This window comes from Taeniopygia guttata, chromosome 5, assembly GCF_048771995.1.
Source record: "Taeniopygia guttata chromosome 5, bTaeGut7.mat, whole genome shotgun sequence".
In the NCBI taxonomy this organism is placed as follows: Eukaryota; Metazoa; Chordata; class Aves; order Passeriformes; family Estrildidae; genus Taeniopygia; species Taeniopygia guttata.
The window spans coordinates 53,950,616-53,974,558 of NC_133030.1; the positions used below are offsets into that span (position 1 = coordinate 53,950,616).

General features: G+C 37.2%; 1 protein-coding gene across 6 annotated transcripts in view; it reads left to right on the forward strand.

Moving 5' to 3' along the window:
- PPP2R5C (protein phosphatase 2 regulatory subunit B'gamma) overlaps nucleotides 1-23,943 on the forward strand; it is a 204,795-nt gene that overhangs the window by 138,285 nt on the left and 42,567 nt on the right. For 4 of the 6 annotated variants that reach the window (XM_072930435.1, XM_030274998.4, XM_072930434.1 and 1 more), the window contains exon 3: nucleotides 7,664-7,823. The exons of 1 other annotated variant lie outside the window; for it this stretch is intronic. Coding sequence is in view for 2 of the 5 variants with exons in the window: in XM_030274998.4 (XP_030130858.1) it covers nucleotides 7,664-7,823 (160 nt within the window). In the remaining 3 variants the exon portion in view is untranslated. Of the gene's footprint in view, nucleotides 1-7,663; nucleotides 7,824-19,462; nucleotides 19,776-23,943 lie in introns of those variants that run through there. One more of the 6 variants, XM_002200571.7, reaches the window with a different exon arrangement.

The window sequence follows — 23,943 nt, forward strand, 5'->3', positions numbered from 1 at the left end:
TAGAAGGCCATTTACAGAAACCAACCAGCCAAAAGCTAGAAAAAAAAAATCTTGGCCTATTCCTGAATGTGCTTCTTAAGAGATGACTGCCAAATATTATAATTTGTTACACATTTTTGGTGACTTTTATATACTTCCTCATCACTTCTCAATTCAGCAGTCTGAAATACTGACAAGCAAGCTTCTCCAGCGACATGTAAATTAAAAGCATGATGAGAGCCAAAGATGAAATTATTTGGTATAAAAGTTCTGTAGAAGCAGCTACAGTTATTATTCATAGAATTATAGAATGGTCTGGTTGGAAGAGACCCACAAGATCATCTAGTTCCAGCCACCTACCATGGGGAGAGACACCTTCCACTAGACCAGGTTTCTTGTCATGGACTACATCTCTCTCAAATGGCATCTAATACAAATACCAAATTGGTGGGCAGGAGGCAAAGTAAAAAAAGATTTTAATATGAGTGTGTGAAGTGAGAAGCTTCTATGAATAGATCAGGGAGCACAAAAATACGGACCTCAGTGGTAAAGCCACATGTGCAGTTGCCTTAGCTCATCAGTAGCTGTATATAATTAAAATTTACAGTGAAGTATAGCAGTTGGTGCCTAAAGTGAATGAGTTAGTGTGTGATTTCCTTCAAATGTGGGAACCTTACATATATATGTGTACATATGTGTATGTACATGTATATGTCTAAAAAGAACAAAGATAGTTTTGGTTGTTTTGGGGTTTTGTAAAGTAAAAGGATGCTTCAGGCTCATCAGAGAGAAATCATAATGAAAATCAATAACTAAAGTAACTTAAGCCAGGACATCCTTTATCTAGAGTCTTCATCCCTGTATTCATATAAATGTTTTAAAATAATACTTTGGACATTATTTGGTTTAAATCTTATGTAATCAGCTAACTGGTGGTTGCAGGTAACTTTTTTTTTTTCTCTGAAGACATCACTTGCTTTGAAATTTTGTGATAGAAGATACATTAGGAAACAAGTGTTGCATTGCTGCTTTAGTGAAGTACCAGGTGCTCACTGATGGTGGTGTTTCAGCAAATGGAAAGCAGTGTGAATTTACTTGAAGTCTGAGCCTGGGCACCCACTAGTCTTTGCCAGTACTCTGCAACGTTGGGTTGAAAACCTGAGCTCTGAGTGAAGGGAATCAAATGTCAGCTTGTTCCTGGAGTAAATTAAGCAAAATTAAGTTTACAAGAAGCAAATGGAAAACAAGTCTTATGCTACTGATATTTAATTGTGAATGTAAAATTATAGTGTATTAATGTCAAGGATGCAGCACACTAAGCTGAAACATGGGATTGGTTTGGTGTGTTGCAAGTCCAGTCTATTACACAAAGCTGTGATGATACAATTCTTTAGAAGATAAAATTTGAATCCTGTGTATAAGCAGCTAACAGGAAATACAAGCAATGCTTTGTGTTGTGAAAAATAAACAGCAGCAAGAAAGGCAGAAGTGCTTCAGCAAGTTGTGGATCAGTCTTCTAAAGTGGTTTGTGACTGTAAAGTTTGTTGTGGGCTCCACAGCAAAGAGGCCCAGATGGCCTTCACTGTTTGTAAGAAACATCCCAGTCACCGATGCAATTCAACAGACTTCATGCTGTCTCTGGCAAAACACTAATGGAACTCCGTGGTTGGATATTGATAATAGCCAGCAGTAGCACTGCTGTATGTAAATGCAAAATCACAACTGTTAAACAAGTACTACAGCATAAATCCGTGAGTGCTAAAATATACAAACTTTGTTATTACTATCACGTTGAAAAGTTAATCTTTTTGCTTATCATTAGAACAGCATGGATCCTCAAAGCTTTAGGATGCAGCTCTTGCTGTAATAAAAACATAGTAAATTATGCTGAGATACACTGGATAGTAATCTCCAGCAGTAATCTCAACTACTGAGTGTGTTTAACAATAATAAGCATATTTGCTAGAAAGGAAGACACAAAGATCATTCTAGCAGCCAATCCAGGTATTATTCTGGCAAATGATTTTGTTGAGGAAAAACAATAGACATCTAAATTGCCATCTGTGTGAAACCACCCAAAGCCTTCAGCACCCTAAGTTGCCTCTCCAGAGACTCCTCCCTAAGCTGTCTGTCCAGACTGGCTTGTGGTAGTAAAACTAGTGAACAATAATGGCATAGTAGCAAGAATCTTCAACAAAAAATTTCAGAAACATCTGCTGTCCAAAATGGTACCCTGCAAATATGTTGTTTCCCTGCCATTTTAAACTGTGTTGTTTATGAATCAGTGTTTCCTTTTATGTATCCAGTGTGTTCATATCAAGCTTTGTATGGTTTGTAGTGATTCTGTAGATTGAAAATATTGACATTAAAAATCATACTTGATCCATAATAAACTCTGCCAGTACTTGCATGTACTAGAATTACTGCAGACTGTCTAAAAGCTCTGCCAGGCCTTATCTTTAATACCATTAGTAGAAAGAGTTCATTCTGATGTTATCCTCTTGGAAGTAATATTGAATTGCTGCTGTTAACACCACAGAATTGAAATCAGGTGACACATACTGCTCTCATAGTGTTGTCATGAACAACTTGCCTTGGTCCCAGCTGCTGCTGTCACATCACCAGCCCACTTCCTGTAGGTATGGTGTGGATATGTTTACCAGGTTGATGACAGCTGGGCCATATGCCAGATACTATCTGTCCTTGTTCCCACCCCAAACCAGTACGTGAAGAACTGCAAAAGAGAGAGCTCTGTGGTAGTGTTCAAGATTCCTGGAGTGTTCAGAGATTTTCACACTACTTTGAAGTTACTGCAGAGGGGAAGAAACTACATGGAAGTCTCTTTAGCTGCTCTCCACCCATTTTGACTCCTTGATCTTTGATTTCAGTTCTCATCTCAAGAGATTAAATTAAATTCAGCTTCTCAGCCTAATTACATTGATTTTGTATTAAGCCTCAACCTGTTAGCCAAATTATTTTGGTTACATACTGGGCCCTCTTACAGCTTTGAAAATAAGTTGTTAATGTCCCTTTCATGTTTTGTGATGATGTGTGTTTAGTTGCAGTAAACCTGTATTTCAATTTCATTGTAAGCATGTTTTAGATGTAATTCAGAATGCTTTCCTAGCATTCTGAGGCTGCCTTGGCAAGAAACAAGCTCTTCTGGGTGCTGTAGATCAGACCTCTGTTTATCTTAATGAAAAATAAGTCCATGGAGACTACTTACTATACCAAAAGGAGAAGAGGGAAGGGATTAATTCTACATTAAAATAAGCATTTTCCCTCGTTTCAGATTCAGACTGATGATTCTTTTAAAGTGTTCTGTGCTTTTTGCTTTGTGTACTTGTATTTCACAGGAAACTGTAATCATGTGTGAAATTGGTATAGGGTTCACCTACCAGATTTCATAGTCCAGAGTTTTTTCTCAAGGTTTTGTTGCAGCCATTGTGGAATGGTGTGCACACTGTTATGAACTTGAATTCAGTGGTGGTACTTATTAGAAGACAGAAATTTGCCTATTAGTCTTAGACTGATCCCTGTAAAGAAGCACCATATAGCCTGCTGCCCAGCACTGTGTTTCCTCAGGCAGAGGATCTCTATTGCCTTGTGCTTAGGAGATCTGATTTTTGTCATTAGGAAGCCATCCAGTTTTCTAAGTCTTCTAATGACAGATGCATCAAGGTGATTTTACTGTCATTTTCAAATCCTCACGCTGCTGTTATATCTTAGAAAGCAGTATGCAAACTTGCTGCATCGTTAAAGAAATCGCTGCACTTTAGGCTTGCCTTGGTTTGACTTTTGATTTTGTGGATCAGAAGGCTTTGTGTCCTTTGGCCTAATTCAGTTACTAGTGCTTTGAAAGGTAAGGTCAGGCAGAGTTCTTCTGGTTGCCCTTGTTTGTCGAGGTAGCTTGAATAACATTTTTGGGAGACTGTCAGAAAGGGAAGAATAGGTTCTCCTGAAAGACTTATTGATGTACACAGTATACAGGGTGGATCCTCCTTCCAGGTCCCACCATACTCTCTCTTGTGTCTTAGATAGTTGTCCACAAGTAAAGGTTGCATTGTGGGATGCTTGATGATGATCAGTTTAACTTAAAAATTGGCTGTAACTGTAGATGTGCTTTGTCTACTCGTATCTTTCTTCCTGCAAACTTAGTGTTATGTTCTTATCTTTACCTGCCTGTGTAATGTCAGAAGAATATAAGATCCAACTTTGCTCAAAAGAGTGATGTTCAGAAAAGGAACACATCCTGCTTGATGCAGCAGGATTCAAGGGATGAAGGGATGCAAGGGCTATCTGACTTGAACTGTTGTGACTGGCCAAAATCAAAATCCTTCTCTCCTCCTCACTTTTCACTCTATTGAATTAATTTTAAGCTTAGTCACAGACACTGGAGGAACATCAGCATACTTTCAATTGTTAAAATCAGAATTTAAAAGTTGAAATCAACTTTAGCTGATTGTCTTAATGTTCATTGAAGTATGTATGTAAAGCTCTAGCTTTTCAGAAATAAATTGATCAGAAAACCTGAAGGTTGTGTTTTAATCATGATTTGAAGAAACATTCTTAATGTGACATTTTTCAGAGCAGTTTGTGCTCATTTTCTGATGTTTATCAGCACTTTTGGAATTGAATGTGTCTGTCTATATAAACATTTGGGTGGGAGGGAGTTGTTTGCCAGAACAAGGGCAAGAATAGGTATTGTTTCTTTTAGTCATAGAAAGAGAATTGATAAAAAGGTTCTGTAGCTTGACTGTTCTGGTGTCAAATACATTGAACTGTTCACTGCTGTAGCAGGTGTCCAGCACTTACTCTTGGGAGTTGAGGTGTCTGTGATAGCTTGGTTTGTTACTGGGAGGAGGAAGCTGAGCTTGGCTCTTCCATCTCAACTCAAAAGCACTGTACTCTCATAGAAAGTGTGTTAGCTTGAAATCTTTAGCAGATGAATACACAGTTGTTAGTTGAATTAGTTTTCCTTTTTTTTTTTTTTTATGAGATGTGGTTAAAATTGCTGAGCTTTGTGGCTTAAGTTGACTTAAGTCACTTTCTGGGTGCCCTGTCCAATGTTGTCTGCAAGCCCTGGAGGCCAGCTCTTCCTTCTGTGGTAGCACCATAGTGCCAGTTGCAGAGGTCATTGGGTACAGCTGTGTGGCATTGAAATAATGGTTTAGAAATTATTCTGGCAGCTTTCTGGTATGTGCTGGCTGCCTGGAGCATGACTGAAAAGCAGGGGTGATCATGCTCGATGGTAGGAATGAGGAGGAGATCTGAGGGATAAATAGTCCAGTGATTCAGGACTAGAATTACTCTGGAGTCATCACTTCTAGATGAGAAGTTACCATAGCAACAAAAAAAGCTTTCTTTCAACATTTCTAATCAGAAATATTACCCATCCTCTTAAATAACCACTTCTGGTTAATTTTAGAATTTTTTCTGCAATTTAGAGTACTTGCTTCCCTGAGGTGTGTGCTACCTTAGGGTACTGTGGTGTGTGCAGACACATGAGAGCACCTGTTTATTTGAAATGGAGAATTTGTTTGGGAATAGAAGAAACAGGAAAATGGCTTTTCCTCTTCTAAGTAATGAAAAAATACAGGTGGCAGTGGAAAGTAGCCAGTTGAGAAAAACACCATTAGACTCAAATAACAATATTGAAAGTACAGAATCCTGTGCATTAAAAATGTTTATGATGCATCTTAATTAGCATTTATTGCTTAGTACTCACTTAGTAAGTAATTGTTTCCTAATTCTTAGTGCTGTTTTTCTTTTAGCTTATTCTTAGTATTAATACTTAGCAAGGATTAATATTTTTGTTTGCAATGCTTTTTAAAATTTCAATTAATGGACAGAAATTACCTTGCAGATCACTTGTATTTCAGCACAAACATTTTCAAGCATTTAGAGTCTGAGATTAAAAAGTGAAATAGTCTGAAAAATGCAGTGTAACAGGTATTACTTTTACATAAATTCTTTCAATTTGCTGATGTATTCCAATTTTACTGGAACAAGTTCTAGAGTGTTTTTGGTAACTGAGACTTACAATATTTACAGTACTGTCTCCCCTTTTTGTTCTATAAGGCTGTATAAGGGGTTTTGCTTTTATAATATTAAATTTGAAAAGTGGTCATCTTAAATGAGTTTCATGAAATCTAAATGTTGCTCTCAGTCATCTTTGATACATTAAGTGCTCTGTGTATAATATAATACAATTGTTAATCTATCCGTGAAGTATATATTCTTTCCGAGTCATACTACTAGAACAAAATTTGAATGAAATTACTTTGAGTTATCTTTTGAATCAGGGAGATTCAAAAGGTAGATATTTATGTATGGTGACATTTCCATGCATGCTGAATGTATGCTCTACAAGACAATGCAAATTGTTGATGAATAAGCTTTTCTGGAAATACTTTACAGAACATGAAGAAAATTGTTTTCGTTTGTTTTAGCACTGTCTCTATGAAAATGCCACAGATGTTATTCCATGCAGGAATGAAGCTGCTTTCATACCTATAACATTTAGCAAAATTCTAATTAAATCAAGTCAATCTGCCAAAGTACCAGTGTTACAACTTGATTTCCATCGTGAATCCCATTCCCATCTGATTTTTTCCCATACTGCTTATCTTGTGGGCACTTTCTGAGAAGAGTATGGTCTTTCCTGTAAGGAAGAAATGCCAAGGTATATTTTAATATGTGTGTGCTTCTAGTTTGCAAATTTGAGAGACTTCTACTGCAAATTAAGGGCCTGGAAAATGAACTACAATACTGCAGCAAGAGGTCCTTGTTAGCTGTTTCTGTAGTTTTAGCATAGATGACTCCTAGATGTTTTATCATCTAGTAATGAATGTCATGAAATTATTCATATTTTGAAAATTAACTATTGCCTCCTTTAAACCTGTTTTCCTCCTTAATAAAGAAAAAAAGAAATGAAGGCAAATTAAGGCAGCACCACAAGTTCTGACAGGCCTTTGCTAATGATGCATTTTATTCAGCTTGAGAGAGAGCACCGTCAAGTGTAGTCAGTGAAATTACAGCAAAGTGGAAACCTGTAGTGGGAACCATTTTTCTGGGTTTATGTTATAAACTTCATACAGAGGTACAGTGACAATCTAATAAGAATTATTACAGTAAAAGCAACTTGCTTTGAGTAGGAGTAAACCATGTTTTCAAAGCTGTTAAAGCTACTACAATAGTAAGACTCACTCCTTTAACTTTGTATCAAAGCCTGACTGTCCTTGCCAAGCTCAGGACTCTGGCAGCAAGGCACAGGATGAATAGGCAGTGAAAGGTTCACCTGCTGTAAATAGACAAGTTTCTCTGGTCCCTTTGAAAATGACCTTAAATACCTGGGAGACCTGGACTTCTCAGGAGGGGAGCAGTGAGAGTAGCGAGGAACTACATTATTTGAAAATTTCTTTCCAGTTGTCTGGTAACTTCAAATAAATGGGCTACTGCATGTACCAGGGTGATCTGTTCCCATCTGTATCAGGGCTATGGTACAGAAATGAATGCTGAAAAGATGAGCAGAACAATAGGTAGCAATACATTCAGAGGATAAGGGATACAATAGTTTAATTAATATTCATTTGCAGTTATTTCTGTGACTAAAATGGCTTTTTAGAAGATTTTTATTTTTAAATTCAGCTGTAATTAACTGCTTTAATTTCTTTTTAAACAGGTCTCAAACAAAAAATCAAATAGCACTCCTCCCCCAGCACAACTATCTAAAATCAAAGTACCAGCACCACAGACTGTAGTGAAGAAGGAAAAGCGTCAGAGTTCTTCAAGGTTTAATGTTAGCAATAACAGGGAGCTTCAAAAACTGCCAGCTTTAAAAGGTATGTCTTTCCAAAGTAGAATTACTCTTGCGGGGAAATTTGGGCATGAGACTGAGAAGCACCTCAGCTGTGATACCTCTAATATCTGGACAGTAAACATAGTGAATCTAGTATGCACATCTGCAAACTGCACATACTTGCACTGGGTGGGTTTTTCTTTTGTTTTATCTGCACTTGAGGACTTACATTATGTTGCCTTCTTGGCAATCAGTATAGGCAATGTCTGTGTGACGGCACAGTCATTAATTTCACATAAAAGCAGAATATTTAGGATCTCTTTGCAAAATATTAGGCATCTGTCCTCAGAGCAGTGTGCTCAAACCTTGCTTCGTTTGTGCTAAAATTTCTCTTGACACTGTTAGAAGACCTGGTCTATCACTATCTATCACAGGTCTGTTTTTCCTGAGCATGGGTCAGGCAGAGTGGTGCCTTTTTAGTGCATATTAATTTTTCCTTTGTTGATTTTAAGGCTTTTTTTATCTCTTGGATGTATATTTACTTCCATCTATGACAAAAAGATGATGATAATTGATGGATCTTCTCTTACTAACTCAGCTTTTATCATCTTTATTTGCTCTTAAGTCTTATTTAGAGGAAACAAAAAAAAAAAGCATTTTTGAATTGCAGTGTTTACTGCTTTACAGTGTTCAAGATTGGCAGTGAAAGCCTAATAGGTCACTGAAATGTTGAGTAGTACTGGTATTGGCAGTGTGAAATTATTGGGGAAATTATTGTATTCTTTCCTCCATTCATCATTTTCTTAATATAATAAATTAGTATTTCTTGAAAATAACTCTGCTTCTCAGCCTATCTGAATTACACTGCTTTTCATTCAGATCAAATTAGATTGCAAGATTTTTCTCTTCACACAGATACCATTTTTACAAAAAGAATCTGAAATACTGTCCATCATGTTAATTTAGCAGCCTATATACAAGATACTGTTTAATATATTTCAAGACTAAACTGCTGCTTATTTAGTTAGTTAATTTCAATCTATTTATTAAATTTTTAATAAGACTGTTTAGCACCACAGATTATGAATAGGTTCTGTCTTTTAAACTGACATAAAGGTTCATGCACAAGCTGTGATAACCAGGGCATGAGTGACATAAGCAAAAGACACTGAATTAAAGTAGTGATTTTTCTAAGAATTTATGCATACAGCCACATTGACTGGCATAACCTTTTGTTCAAAGACACAAAGAATAGTATTTGTTTCTTGGTCCTATTTTAAATACAGTGGTTCTGGTAGTGACTGGGACTGCAGCTCAGGGATAGCAGAACTGAGCATGCAATTAGAAGCAGTGCGGACAGAGAGCTGGAATGGGGAAAATGAGTGCAGATAGGACAGGGGAGAACTAATCCATCCTGCAGTGGTGAATTTTAAGATCTGTTTCTACTTTTGGCTATGTTGCAGTTTAAACCAGTAGGGCAGTGAAGCGCAGAAGAATGCTTGCATGTAGTTGGAAAAGGAAGGAGTAAAAAAAAAGAAAATTCTTATAAACTGTCTGAGGTATTTTCTCAGAGCATTCTAGCACCTTCTCACACAGTGTACCTATCTGTGAAGAAATGGTAGGAGTATTGTGCATTGTAATTGCCTTGAGTCTGCAATGACTCCCCCACCCTCAGGTGAAAGAAGTGAAAAGATCTTGAGCTTATCCCTGGTGGATGCCTGATGCTGTGCGTATGTCCCCAGGTTGTCAAGGGCCAGACTTTGTTATGGAGCACTGGTGCAATTGTTGATCTAGTGAGGGGTAGTAATTGCTACCTTTCACTAGTAATAAGTAATAGCTTTATTATCAAGCTGTACCCAATCTCTTGGATCATACCAGATGTTTGCACAATGGCTGTGCTCACTGCACGTGCTTACTCCTGATGTAATTCCAGCCTGCTGGGGTTGCTGAGAATACTGTTGGCCAGTCATGCTGTTCCTCTAAAAGATAAAGAGATACTTGACTTGGTGTGCATTTAGTGGGTCAAGTGAATCTAGGAAACTTTCTTTTTGTATACCTTTAAGTGTGTTTTTTAATGTCTGTGTCTGGACAGGAGTTAAATTGGACTGGCAGGCTATAATTTAAAGGACTGAAATGATTAAGACAGATTTGACTTCGATGAAGTGCTGGAAGGAACATTGTGTTCCTTCAGGTTAGCTGCACTTAACCAGCTTTCAAACTGCTGTTACTCATAACAGGTGGCTGTATTTCTATGGTACAGAAATACAGTATACAGTATTCAGTGTCTGGGGAACCTTTTTTTTGTCTGTAGTAGAGCAAGAGATGTGTATTTTCTTACAAATGCTGCACTGACTACTGTGTGGTGTAATGTACTTTACATGAGACTGTATTTCAAGCACAAAATACAGAATGGAGTTGTCTTTGCATACTTTAAGGTCCGTGTTAGACATGTGAAAGCTTGTGACTGGTAAGATCTAAATGACCTGTGGTATTGGTGAGATAACCACCTTTCTTTTGTGCCAGAGGTCTGGAGATGAGGTCAGGAGATCACTTAAAATAGTGGGAGGGAAACGAGGAGCTGCCAAGGTGGCTTTTCATCAAGACTTCTTATTTAAGAAATAGCTTTTTGATCTTCAGGCATGCTGCAAACTTTCTCTTGGGTATTATACTAAAGTGCTGATGATAAGCTTCTGGAAATACCAGCATATTTGCCCTGGTGACTGACATTACTGTGGTATGATTTGTGTTCACTGAAGCAATTTATGATTAATGTTATGCACCCTCAGATTATCCAGGAGATGGAGGAGCAGGATAGCTCAGATAATGCACAAAGAAAAGGAAATAGATTATGAATTAAGAGGTTCTAAGAAGAGAGCTGACCGTAGAAAAGAGAAGTCTCTGATATAATTGGTTTGTGGAACATCAAGATCCATATATTAGCAAAGCTGCAAACTAGTTAAGCTCCCGGCAGCACAGTGCAGTGCAGCCTGATTTAGTTGGGTAGAACAGGTAGCTTGTCTACCCACAGATAACCTAGAAGTATCTCTGGAGAAGTGCCTTCAGAGCAGTGTCAAACATCTTGAAAAGATCTTACCTATTTTCACCAAAAAAAAAAAAAAATTCTGTGCCAGCAAACTTGTGCTTGTTGATTTATGCTTATCCAGTTCCATTTGTTATCTAACATTGGTATTATAGGTAATTAAGTTACAGAAAATTGATTTCTGCTTTAAATTGTTAATTGAGAAAAAAATTAAACCGGACTTAAAGATGTGTTTTATTTTATTGTGGTTTGAAAGCTTGCAGATTAATGCTTTGTTCATATCAAATATAAATGGCAAAGGGTGCTTCAGCCTTCAGAAACTTACCAGTTTCTTCATTTTTGGTTTCCTAAGAAAGCCATTAGTAATTTATGTAAATATTGGTTGTTTGGATGCTCACATCAGCTTTATGCAAAAAGCTTGAGTGCATTGTTACATTACTGATAATTTTTTCACAGTAAATGAGATTTTTAACTGTGCAAACAAGTGAATGTATTTGTATGTTATTTTGCATGAATGTGCTGATTTTAGTAAACTGTAAATGTAGTAAACTATAAAATAGAAATTACTGTACAGAGTGGTGAGATTTGTAAGGATGTTTTCTGAATCTTTACAAAATGTAAGAAAATGTCACAATGAGAATTTTTAAGTATAATATTTAAACACCCTAACTAGGGTAAATTGTTTCATGCACTGTCAAATACAGTTGTGTCACAAGTCTAACTTTAACCTTCAAGTAATGCTCATTAAAAGGAATGTTCTCTGTCAGTTCTAGAATAACAAATTTGAAAAAATAAGTCAGTACTAGTTAATATTCTGAAACGTTGCAAACTTTCCCAATGAACATATGTTAGTCATGCATATGTAAATTTGGGCACGATTCAAAAATATTCTTTTTTTGTAGCATTTTCATATGTACTTTTTTAAAGCTGGGTAAAATCCTTTTACAGCCATATAAAGGCCTCTTAGGATGCAGTGTTGTGATTTATTTTGTGCATTTGGGATTGAGGTTTTTTTGTTGGTTTTATTTGGGGTTTGGGGGTTTCTTTCAGATAAATCAAACATTGTTAAATATGATAGAGATTGGACATCAGCTGTTATTTTCAAATACAGTTCTGAATTTATTTTAGAAGTTGCTATTTACGACTTGGAGTTGGACTTTTGAGCTCAAACATGTGGATACAATATTCTTATAAACGTTTTTATGAAGGTAGGAAGAAATAAGGTACATTGACAGATGAGGACATATGTACTGACTTTTAGTACTGAGAAGTATAGAACTGTTTTTATAATGTAAAATATCTGCATGTGATAGGATTAAACAGATTCTGGTATTTTGTTGTTGAAGATATTGCCACACATTTTGATCAGTCCTGGTTTTGATCTTCTGCTGATGTCAGTTTCTGCTTTAGCATGGTTTCAACATTAGAAGTACTATTAGTCATATCTATTTGAAAAACCCCAAATCAACAGAAAAACCCTACTCAATAAAAGTGGAGGGGTGGAAAAGAAATTACCATGACTGGTCATTTTTCTGAGCACATTTCGTGCAGCAAGCATGGTTCTTGTTTTTCTTCAAGCAGAGATTTCAGAGCTCTGCCAAATTCTGACTCTGTTCTGTGTAAAAGAACATCAGGGCTGTGCCTCAACTTGCCTGCCTGTGATACAGGACTCTGATAGGGAGGGAAGCATTATTAAAGCTTTCCTAATGTTTCTAAGTTGTAAATGGCTGTCTAGAAGATAGCTGTGTTTTCATCATCTGTAAAATATTAAAGTTTGATTAATCAAAATTGCAGAAGAGGTGATTCCAGTTTGAGTCTGAGACGTAAAAAAACCCAATTGTACCAAATTTTGATTGATAGAACTTTTGAAACCATGAGAAAGGAGGGAAAAGTGAGAATCACTGAAGAGGTCAGAATTGTAAAATTATTTTGTGTTTTCTCAAGTGCAGAGTACCAATAAATAAGCAAAAGTGATAATCAAGTGAATGAGAAAGCAAGTAAAGTTTTGTTCTTGGTACTGTAGAGAAATTCAACCATGTATGTTGATAATTTCTACAAACTTATACTGGAATACATTTCAACTTAAGGAGAGTGTGTTGTCTGTTTATTTAAAACTAGCATGTGTTTTCATGATGCAAAAGAGACTGACTGGATGTGTGCAATATAATGGAGTTTGTGGGAATCATGGCACTAATGGACTGCTTGGGGTTTTGATGAGCATTTTTCATGTAAGCCGCTGAAATGGGAGATCTCAATGTTTAAGATCACTTTTATTGCAGAAACCTACTCCTGCCACTTGTAGTTTATGTACAGGACAAATATGCAGTACTTTGGCCTTTCCAGTTTAATTGTACTTCCTATGTGCATGCTTGACAATTAAGGAATTGTGTCCAGCTGCAAGGTGGTAGCATTCCTGTTTAGATAAAAGTATTTATGCAAAGTAAGATGGTAAATTAAACAAGATAATGCTGCTATAAAATATAATTTGCTCTAATACATAATTCATTTAAAAGGCAAGACACTGAGGCAAAACAAATTAATTCTCATGTAAACTATCAATGAACGCAGCTTTGTGAAACAGATCATTCTCTCTCTGTATGTGACCTATAGTAGAGTAACTCAGTATGCTAAATGCTGTCCTTCTGGTCCTGACTGTGTTTGTGCTGTTATAGGTTTTTTGGCAGCCCAATGTTGTATTTAATTTATTGAAACAAAAAGTCCATAATGGAAAATACTGCAGAAGCCTGTTCTTTCCTATATCAGTATGGTTGCATGTATGTATTGTCAGTGAATGTATGTATTGTGTTATGTGAAGGAACTGTGGAGGCTCTTTGTCCTATTATTTTAGCAACTTTGTCCTTACACTTTGACCTTAAAAGCATTATCAGTACTGTGTAAACAGACTTTCCTGTACTGATTTTTCTTTTAGATGTTTAAAATAATCATCAAAATGTCTGTGGTAGGCATATACATTTCTTAAACCAAAAGCTGTCAATTGTTTGGTGTTCATACAGGAACATATAATCTATCAATGGTTATAGAGTAATTAATATTAAAATATTTAGAAACTATCCAGTCTGAATTGCTATGTAGCATTTTAAAGATTAAGGAACGTGATAGCTAATGAATGAAGAACTACAAAAAAAAAAAAAGGTTGTAGAGGAAAACTACTTTGCTTGAGTGTGTGTGAATTCTTTTCCTTCAGCTAGTTTTACATGAACTCATAGGCTTGCATTAATGAGCCATTTTTCATATCAACTGCCCTATCAAACACCTACTCATTAGTCAGCAGCTGAAAGTGTTAGAAGAATGCACTACATCTGTCACTGGCAGCATTTCCTACCAAACTTGTTTGCACTGAAGTTTGGATAGAATCCATAAAAATAGGATTTAAAATGTGGTATTGTCTTATTTTCTAGATTCTAACCTGTCTCTGAATTCAATTTAGATCTCTCTTAAAATGCATTTTATTATGCCTTCATTCACAAATGGAACATTTTGTTCCATTGCATAGATCTTCATTATAATCAGACCTACACGTTTTTGCTGCTGCAGTGAACTTCGTTCTTCTTAAGACCTCTACAGATCAAGCATTGAATTTATACACGTGAATATTAATCAGTGGTTGTTGGACTGATAACTAGATCAGGCTAGTTAGCCTGATGTCCAATTTTTACTCTTAAATGCTATTTTTACACTTTATTTCTTAAAGGTGGTAGGTGTGACCTATGTAATAAGGCCACAGACATCAGAGAGTTTGGTGTTATTTTGGTGGATTTTGCACAGGGCTTGATTAAAATAGTGTGCCAGTATTTGAAATGAGCTTCTGCAATCTGCCGTAGGAATTACTTTTTTGTACCAATGCTATTTTTAAAGCAAGTTTCTGTTAAGGTAATGATTTTGTGTTGTACAGCTTTCTAAACTCAACCAATATCTACTGTTTTTTCACTGTATCCCCACTCACAAAACTTCTTGAGTATGCAAGATTGATTGAAGGAAAACTTGGCACTGTTGGACCTGTGTGCTACAGTGACCGTGCAAATATTAGGAAATCCAGATAGAGACAGGAAATCCAGTCACAAACAGATGTTTACCAATTCCTCTTTAACTAAACTTTGCTGTACTAGAAGGAGTGAATATTATACGTTTTTCAATGAGGAATTGTCTTTTGCCATGCTTCAGTCTTGGGAATTTTTTTAAGGAAGCTGCATGATAGTTCATATCCCTTTAATTTATCCAGGTAAGTATATTTTTCTTATCTCTTTATTTCTTTCAATAGCTAAGTATTAACATGTTGTTTACGGCCTCTGTTTCCTTGAAGAATTTCCTCTTGGCTGTCCTTTGGATTTGAGTCAGAACCTAGAAGGAGAAGCCCATATCCTTCCTATTGCTGCAGGTTCTCCTCCAGAATGTGTAGTATCCAGTACCCTTCCCTCTCTAAAACAAAGTTCCTGTCTTTGAGCAGCTCACTGTTCAGGGTTGTGATAAGACCCACATTTTCTTATAGCCTGGCATCATATGAGAACAGTAAGTTCAGTGTAGGCTATAATTGGAGGGGGGGGAAAAGTAAATGACATTTTTTCTACCAGAAAAAGCAAGTCATGTTTATTCCTGTCCCTTTTTTGGGTGTCTGTCTGGTGGGCCAGATAATGGAATCAACATGGCTCAAACTCAGCCTTTTCTCATTTTAACTGTGCACAGTTTCCTAATCTGGTTCAGCCATGCAGCTTCACAAAGTCTTGTACAGCAATTTCAGACAGTTGGGCACCTGAGCCTCAGAAGAGAGGGGATTGCAGCAGTAGCTCCTATAGGTTTAGCTCAGCTTAGACTGCCATGGAACACAATCTAAGTTAGCAGAAAACTAACCTGACAATAAAGTGGCTTTCTCTTGGCTTAGGGGACTACACCAAGTCAGCTGTGGGAAGCAAATTAGAGCAAAATATTTTCAAATGTGAAGCAGACAGGCATGCAAGGAAGGGGCCTGAAGTGGCCTGCAGCAAGGCTGGCTTAGGTTGATGAAGAATAGCCTTTAGTAACCTTAGAGTTCAAACTAAATATTTTCCCTTCCTCTCTCAATCAAAAAATGAAAATTCATTTAGTCTGAAAGGTAACCAAGCCAAGTGTCTTCATGTAAACAGAAGTTCGTGCAATTGTAATTGTCTTATGTTGTTGATTCTACCATTATCAGTTAGAATAGTAGGTGGTATAGAATGGAAATAAAGGCAACCTTTGGGCAGGTGAATTTGCTATATGTGTAGTGAGGGTGTGAGAGTTTGTTTCTAAAATCAATAACCCAAATGGAGTATTTGATTTTGAAGAAGTGGTACATAGCCTCCAAGTGTAAAGAGTATTCATTAACTATAATGCTGGATCCTAACTAAAGGATCTTTAAGGTCCCTTCCAATCAAAACCATTCTATAATTCTAAAAAGTTACACAGTTATATCCTGAGAACATTATAGGATTTTTTCTTCATTCCCATTATTGGAAAGTTAGAAGTGATGAGCAGGGTTCAAAGGAAACGTGTAATAGCTACAGTTTCACTACGTTGTCAATATGGTTTTTTGTTCATTGAATTCTAAAAATGGATAGCTGAAGTTTATACTGTTTTTCATTTTCTTGCAACAGAAATGTCTTCATAAATTTGTTAAAGTAAGCTCTTCTTCCTCTCATTGATATTCATTAGCTCTGCTGCACTTGCACTAATATTCTTTCCCTTCCATTAGGAAGTCAATTCCTAACTCAATTTTGTTTGCAATTTTTTTCCCAAATGAAGTTGCTCAAAATAATTCAACTTAAGTAAACATTTTCCTTTGGTGGCAAATCAAATATTTTAAGACTGAAACAAAGGGAGGGTATACAAACCTCCTGAGCAGAATGTACTCCAATCTGTACAATGGTGAGAAGACTGCAGATGTTGTTAACCAGCAAAAGGTCTTATGAAGACCACAGTACTTCAGCTTCACTAGTGCCCTGTCAGAATTACACCAAAAGTACACTGGTTTATGAGTTTTTTAGCCAGTTTTTCAGTGTTTTCTTAAGTACTGGACTCAGACCTATCAGAGTCCAGCAAAAAAGAAGAAATTAGAACATTTCTGCAAGAGAAAACTTCCTGAATGTGACTGAGTCCTATCTGCCAATAGGACTGCTAGCTCTGTGAATGTCACATTTAGTCTCTCTAATAGAATTTTCTAGGGGGCTTGACACTTAAACCATTACCTAAAATGAACCTCCAACAATGAAAGTCATGCTTATGTATAAATTAGGAAATGGCATTGTAATTAATATTCCCTTTTTGCTCTGTTGTGGAATTGTCTGTGGCCACAGGGACAGCCTTCCTGGTCATTTAATCTTTGCGGGGAGTTTCAGAGAGACACAAGCAGCAGCTGACCATTAAAGTAGACATGAGTAGAGAGAAGTGATAGAGCAGCTGTTCTTAAATATATAGTTACCAGATAAACTGGAATTTTAAACATTATTTTTGCTGCTTCGTACTGTGGTTTATTACTATAAAGTAATCTAATTCTGCTTTAAGATTGGGGAAAGAAACAGAATTTGCTACAAGATCCTGCGTATGAAAATACTTCAAAAAATACCCAAGTTGTTTAGTTTTTTCCTTCATCCATCAAAATCTTGTAGCAAACCTTGTTAGAAGTCAGTCTTGGTTTTATTTTTTGATCTAGTTTTTTTAAAGGCATATGTCTATGGTAGCTTTTTGTTTTACAAGGCTAAAACTCACATTGAACTTGGTGATTTTAAAGGTCTTTTCCAACCTTGGTGATCCTATGATTCTATGGTATACTCAAGGGATAAAGAGATAAAAAATGTGAAGTTTTTGAGAATACACCTTCCCTTGTTTTGCCTACATTGTAAGGACAAAGGATTTGAATCTCTGTAGTCTTAGAGAAAAGGTCTAAAAAGTTCACATGGTTTGTTTTGATGTTGTCAAAAGCAGGATTTATGTCACACGTTATGTTTGGTAGTTTTTTAAATTACTAGAAACTTTGCAGGTTTTTAAAGTGTGCTTATTGTGAGAGGATTTTATTTAATTTCTAACCTAATCTTCCTTGAGGTAGGAGGCATTTACTGTTTGTAGTGAATGTAGAAAAATTAATTCCTTCCACCTCCATATTATTCTTTAAAATACTTGGATATTTAAAGTTCTTTAGTCAAGTCCATTCTATTTAAAAACAAACCAACCAACAAACAACTCATACACCACATCAAACAGAGGAGCTTTATTTTTGAACTAAGTAATATTTTAAAGATTTGTTGTCTTTGGGCTTTCTCATCTGGTTTACATCCAAAATGTACTACTTCAAACTGGGCCTTGTCAGCAATCATTAAATTCAATTGATTTCTTTGTGTGTCTTATGGATGATATTCTTCTTTTTTATATCCCAGTTAGTCTTTTCTCTTCACCAATTGAATAGTATTCAGCACAGCTCTCTTCAATACACCTTTGACAGTGTATTATTGTAGTGTGATGTAAATTTTCTAACCAGGTACACATATGACCTATAATTTGTTTTTATTTCAAATTTTCATCAGCAAGTTACTTAATGAAAAAGTGTCTTCTGATATGCACTCTTTTTTTTGGGGGTTTTTTTTTTTTTTGGTTTTTTTTGGTTTTTTTTTTTTTTTTAGATATGAGTTAGGACAGTGTCATAGATTCAGTAATCTACATACTCATTTGCTCTAGTAGGTGACATACAGTATTTGGGGAGAGGGACAGATTTGGAAACAGTGCCAGTGTCTCTGAACATCACTCCCAGCAGACAAAATGGTTCTTCAAATAGCTCATTGTAAAAATAAATGTGCAAGTCTCATATGATAAAAAAATGCAGCTCACAGTTTTGTTGTAAATACCTTAAATAATTGAACTAACAAGTTCATAAGTTGTTATGCAGTGCTATTTTTTTATTGTACTTCTGAGATAATGCAGGAAAACTGCTTCCATATGCCTATATAGTGCTTCTTAGCTTATTTCTTTACTTTTCAGTAATAGTTTAAAAAGTTATTTATAATTACTGATCTTTTTAGAAAGGAAAACCAGTATTTTGCAATATCCAAATTTAGGAACATTAGTGTCAGCTGAAGGCAGATCCATTTCTAGGTTGATAGAATTATCCAGGTCCATTTCTAGATTAAAATAAATACTCAGCATGAAACATGAGGTTTTAATCTGCTGCTTGTCATATATATGTATTTTTATTCATAATGTACATACTATAACCAGTGGTAAAACAGTGCAAGGAATATTTATGAGGCTTTATATTTCTAAATCACCAGTAATAATCCAAGGACCTGTATCTTACTGTAAACTAACTACCTTTTGTTATGGCCCTTGAAAGCTAAAGTTGCAGATGTTGCCCTCAGTGCTGTGTTTCTTCCACGGTTAAATTGAACATTGGTGTGATAATCCTGGGAAACCGTACTGAAGGAAAGGCTAAGGAAAGAGGAAAAATAAAACTGGATGCGCTCTGCCTAGCAGGTGCTACTGAATATTATCGAGGGGGCGGGGGTACAACAGCAGCAATGAGATCATCCTGGTAATAATAAAAGCCCAAACCAAGGCAGCAGACCCGTCATCTCCGCAGCCGCTCCGCCCCTGCCGCGGGCGGCGCGGGCCCGGCGCGGGCGCGGGGGGAGCCCCGCACGGGCCGCGCTCATTCGCGGCCTCCGCGGTGTCATTTGAAGTTGCTGCCGTCGGCCAATGGGGCTCCTCCCGCCCGCTGTGACATCACTCCCCAGCCAGTTCCCTCCAGCTGCAGAGCGCTTCAGTTTCTGTCTTTTTTTAAACTAAAATGGAGGCTGGTTTCTTGCCTTAAGGAATACAGTGCCGTGCCTGCTGGAGCCTAGATGTTGACATGTAACAGAGCTGGCAGCAGGATGGTGGTTGACGCAGCCAATTCCAATGGGCCGTTCCAGCCCGTGGCCCTTTTGCATATTAGAGGTGAGTTATTGTGCGTGAGAGTGAATCGCGACCCTCTGACGAGCGAATAAATGGCTATTGTGGAGCTCGGAGAAGGGGAGCAGGAAGTCCTTTGTAGCTCGGTCCCTCTCGGCTTGTTACAGCCGCGGTAAAACCGGCGGAGAGCAAAACCCATTTTCTATTATATGTGTTTGGGAAAGATTTAAGAATTCATGGTGGCATTGCATACATAGTTAAAAGCAGGTTTTACAGCTTTCTGCCGTAACTCTCCCATCCCCCTTCCCAAGCTGTGCTGATGTCAAAGGATGTGAAGTCACTACCCCAGAAAGGTACTGAGGGGGGAGGGAAGAGCCAAGTTATCCCTATACCGTTTCTACAGAATAAGAGAATAAGGGCAAACCTTTGGTGTGTTTCAAAGCCTTTTTTTTTTTTTTTTTTTGTTTGTTTGAATTGTTCACTTAGAGCTGTCTTAAAGTGCACTGTAGCTTGTACAAGAATTGGAAGTGTCAGAGAGGAAAGGGGTAAAGAGATGTGACACTTAGTATGAAAATATCCTTTATGTATTTAGAAGGCATTTCCTAGAAGAGATGCGGTTTGGCTTTAACAAGCGAGCTCTTGTGTGCCTACCGTGTTGTGCAGTTCTGAATGTTCTGTTCTTCAGGGAATATGTTCTTTTGGGTTTATAGAATTAGTGCATTGCAAATTACATTTTATAGAATTTGAAAATACATGTTGGTATGACACATCCATACAATATTGAGTGTGTGTCACTTGCTCTGTATTTTTTTACGTAGTAAAATTTTGCATTGTGTTGGGGATTTTTGAGGTGTATTTTTTAACTGACTCTTAAGCAACCAGTGCTTTTTTAAATATCTGCTGTAGGGTGGTTCTGGTTTAGAACTTTATGAAGGCAGAACATGTATTAGCTGGGATGAGCACATCTTGAACAATGGTATTTATATGCAAGAAATATAGCCGGTACCGTTCTTAATTACCTTTGCTTCTCAGCTTTTACTGGCATAGGCTAGATGTTAGTACTGGAATGAAATTTTTTTTTGTTAATACTCCATAAACTGAAAAAAAATTTGCTTTAGAAGTTTATAAACCCCAGATATTTAGAAGTCTGTTCTTTTTAAGTTGGAACATGGGTGTTCAGATACTTAAAAATTATGATTTATCTTTACCTTTTAAAAGAGCCGTAACCTGCTCTATCTGAAGTGGCAATGAATAAATTCTACAAAACTAATTTTGATCTGTGACTAGGGAGGAAATGCAGTAAAATTCCCTTGATTTCAGACAGGGACTGTGCTTGTTGTCAAGGGAATATAAATGGAACTGCCTGACCTGTGGACAAGCCTTTGCTTTTCGCTCTGTATAAATCTTAATTTTCGGTTAGATGCCTTTTGGAAGGGGAAAAGCAGCATCTTCTAAAGGTTCAAGTTAGGAAAACAAACCAAGGTTGGAATCAGAATGATGAAATATTGCAATGATTGTCTTTAATCTTTTGTCTAAATATGATAACAAGGTTCTTGTCATTGAACTTCTTATCCTGCCTTTGCTCCAATGTAATACATAACTGCAGGAACAATGGATTTTAAGAAACTGTGCTGAAATTTACTTTCCCAAGACCTACATTTTTGCTTTGCCGAATAATATGAGTAATAAAGAAGAGATTAAAGGTTTTGTGGTTTAGGGGGATTTTTTTGGGTGGTATGTTTTTTTTCTGTTTGGTTGGTCATAGTTTTTCAGTGGATTATGAGAGTAGAGTTTCTTGTAAGCAATTAAAGAATAACTGGGAGATTGATTTTCATTTTCCAGGTGGCAGGAAATAAAATGGATCTCTGGTATTACAGCCCAGAGGAGTTTCTTGACATTGGGAGAGCAAAGCATCTCTTCCATACATCCCTGTGTGCAGAAGTTCCTTTGGGTTTTTTATGTGTACCTTGTGTCGCCAGCTGTGCTGATGCTACCAGCACTGATGTTTCCAGAATGAAGCCAGTCAGGGCAATACGTACAAAATTAATGGCAGTGAAAATTAGCTGGCAATTCCGAAGGCTAATGACACATTATTACTGTTTGTCCCAATGCATGGTGCTTTTACAGTTGTCCTTTTGCATCATCTGTTGTAATACAAGATTAAATTTCTAGTAAAGTGTTCCTCTTGGCAACTCTAAGAGCTACAATTTCAAGGTCAAGGACAAGGGGTAGAAACTTGGGTGTTTCTCATAGATATAGTTCGTTGAAATAGAAAAAATATTTCTTAAGCACCAGTTCCATAAAATTTTGAGATGGTGTCGATACCATATTTGAACTTAATCTTGTTTCTAAAAAATAATGTGAAGCCTTGTGGACTACACTGTTAGTACTTCTTTGAAAATAAAAATTGCAATCTTCTTATAAAGTTAACTCCAAAGCACTTTCTATACCTGGATCATATGAAATAGGCAATGTTTGCAGAATAAAAAGGAAATTTTTAGTAAGTGATGATGTCATGCCAGATCAGAACCTTTGTCCTGTGCATCATGAACTGTAGGGAGCTTTGTTTTCTGGGTTGCTTACAGCTTTACCTAAACAACATAATTGGGAAAACAGATGCAAGTGGTTTTTAAAAATTATGTTAAAGTCTTGTGAATAGGAAATAAGAAAGTCAGAATTTATTTGACTGCCATTGCTGACAGTGCTAGCTCCAACATCACCAAAAGAAGAAGCAGTAGGAGGATAAGGAGGTGTCATGACCACAAACACCCCATCCTCCCAGCCGTTCATTTGGCTGCCAGTACTCAAGCTCATCTTGGGTATGGTGCAGCCATGTAATCCTGACTCAGAGTGCCGTGGAAAGAGCTGTGAGTTTGTTGGAGTTCCCCTTTGATTCAGGAGCTGTCTTTAGGCTCAGGCCTGTGGCCTTGGCTCTTGCCTCAGCTGGGTTGCAGCTGCGTGGTTGTCCTGTCATGTGCCTCGCTGATCTGGATCCTGGTGTGTTGACTACCCAGGTTGGTGTCCCTCTGCACTGAGCACTTGTTCAGCAGCCACAGGGCTGAAGCCTGCTCAGTGTCAGTATAGCTGCTTTCCTTTCTTCATTCAGGTTCTGTGAGACTGTGCCCTTTGTCACAACTGTAGACTGTTGGCGGTTGTTCAAGAGCAGTGTGTAGAAATCAGAAATGCAGGTGACTTTTGACCCATTGTTGGAAAATAATGAGCACTAAAAGAGCCTAATCCATGCTAAATGCAAGTGGTGTGGTACCATTGCTGTACATTATCTGCTTGTGCTGAAAACATTGGCTCAGTGAGAGTGATTGGTCTGCTGGGGTGGTGAGTCTTCAGTCAGCAGGAGGCTCTCCTGGGGATCTGAGCTATGCTGCTGCTGCACTGGTCTAGAGTACAAAGCTGAACGTTATGCCCTTGAGTTGATTGTCACTGATTGCCATCATCAACTGAAAACTTAGTTTTATTGGAATGATATAAAGCTTCCAGGAAAATTGCAATTTCAGTTTAGGCAGCTGTTACAGCCATGAAAATAACTACAGTGGTTTGTGATCTTGGATAGAGACTTGACCTTGTGAAACAAATGTATCTAAAGGAGCTCATAATGGGATACTTGCATGGAGAGCTCATTTAGGATCTTTGTGCATTGACAGGCCACTTGCAATCAAGATGACATTAAGACAGTGCAGAGGGTTATTAGGTATCATGAATTCAGTGTTTTTACAGCAAGCAGGGAAGCAGATCTGGATGTTGTTTCCAGGATGCATCCCTGCATATGGAACCCTTCTGGCAACCAAAGGCCCAGAGTGATGGAAGTGCATTCATGGCCCTGATACGACAGGCCACAAAAACAAGGTGAGGCTTGGGGAGAGGAAACATTTTGATTTCCATCTCAGCACTTCAATCAGAGAAAGCAGCTGTAAAAGCTGCATGGATTAGGACAATCGGTAAATGTTTGTCACTATACTTCAGAGTTACCAGTTTATATTTACTGCTGAGTGTTCAAAACCATAACTGTAGTACAAAATGTAGTAAGAGGTAGAAAATAATAGTAATTCATTCTGTAAGCAGAATATTAATACTCAGGGGAGAGGAGATGTTTTTCATTAGGAATACAGTTCACTGTTGATAACAAAAATCCTTTAATATTGTTTTGTCATAGCATAGAAGTACCCCAGATGCCAGTGTCTCCATGAACTCAAGACAT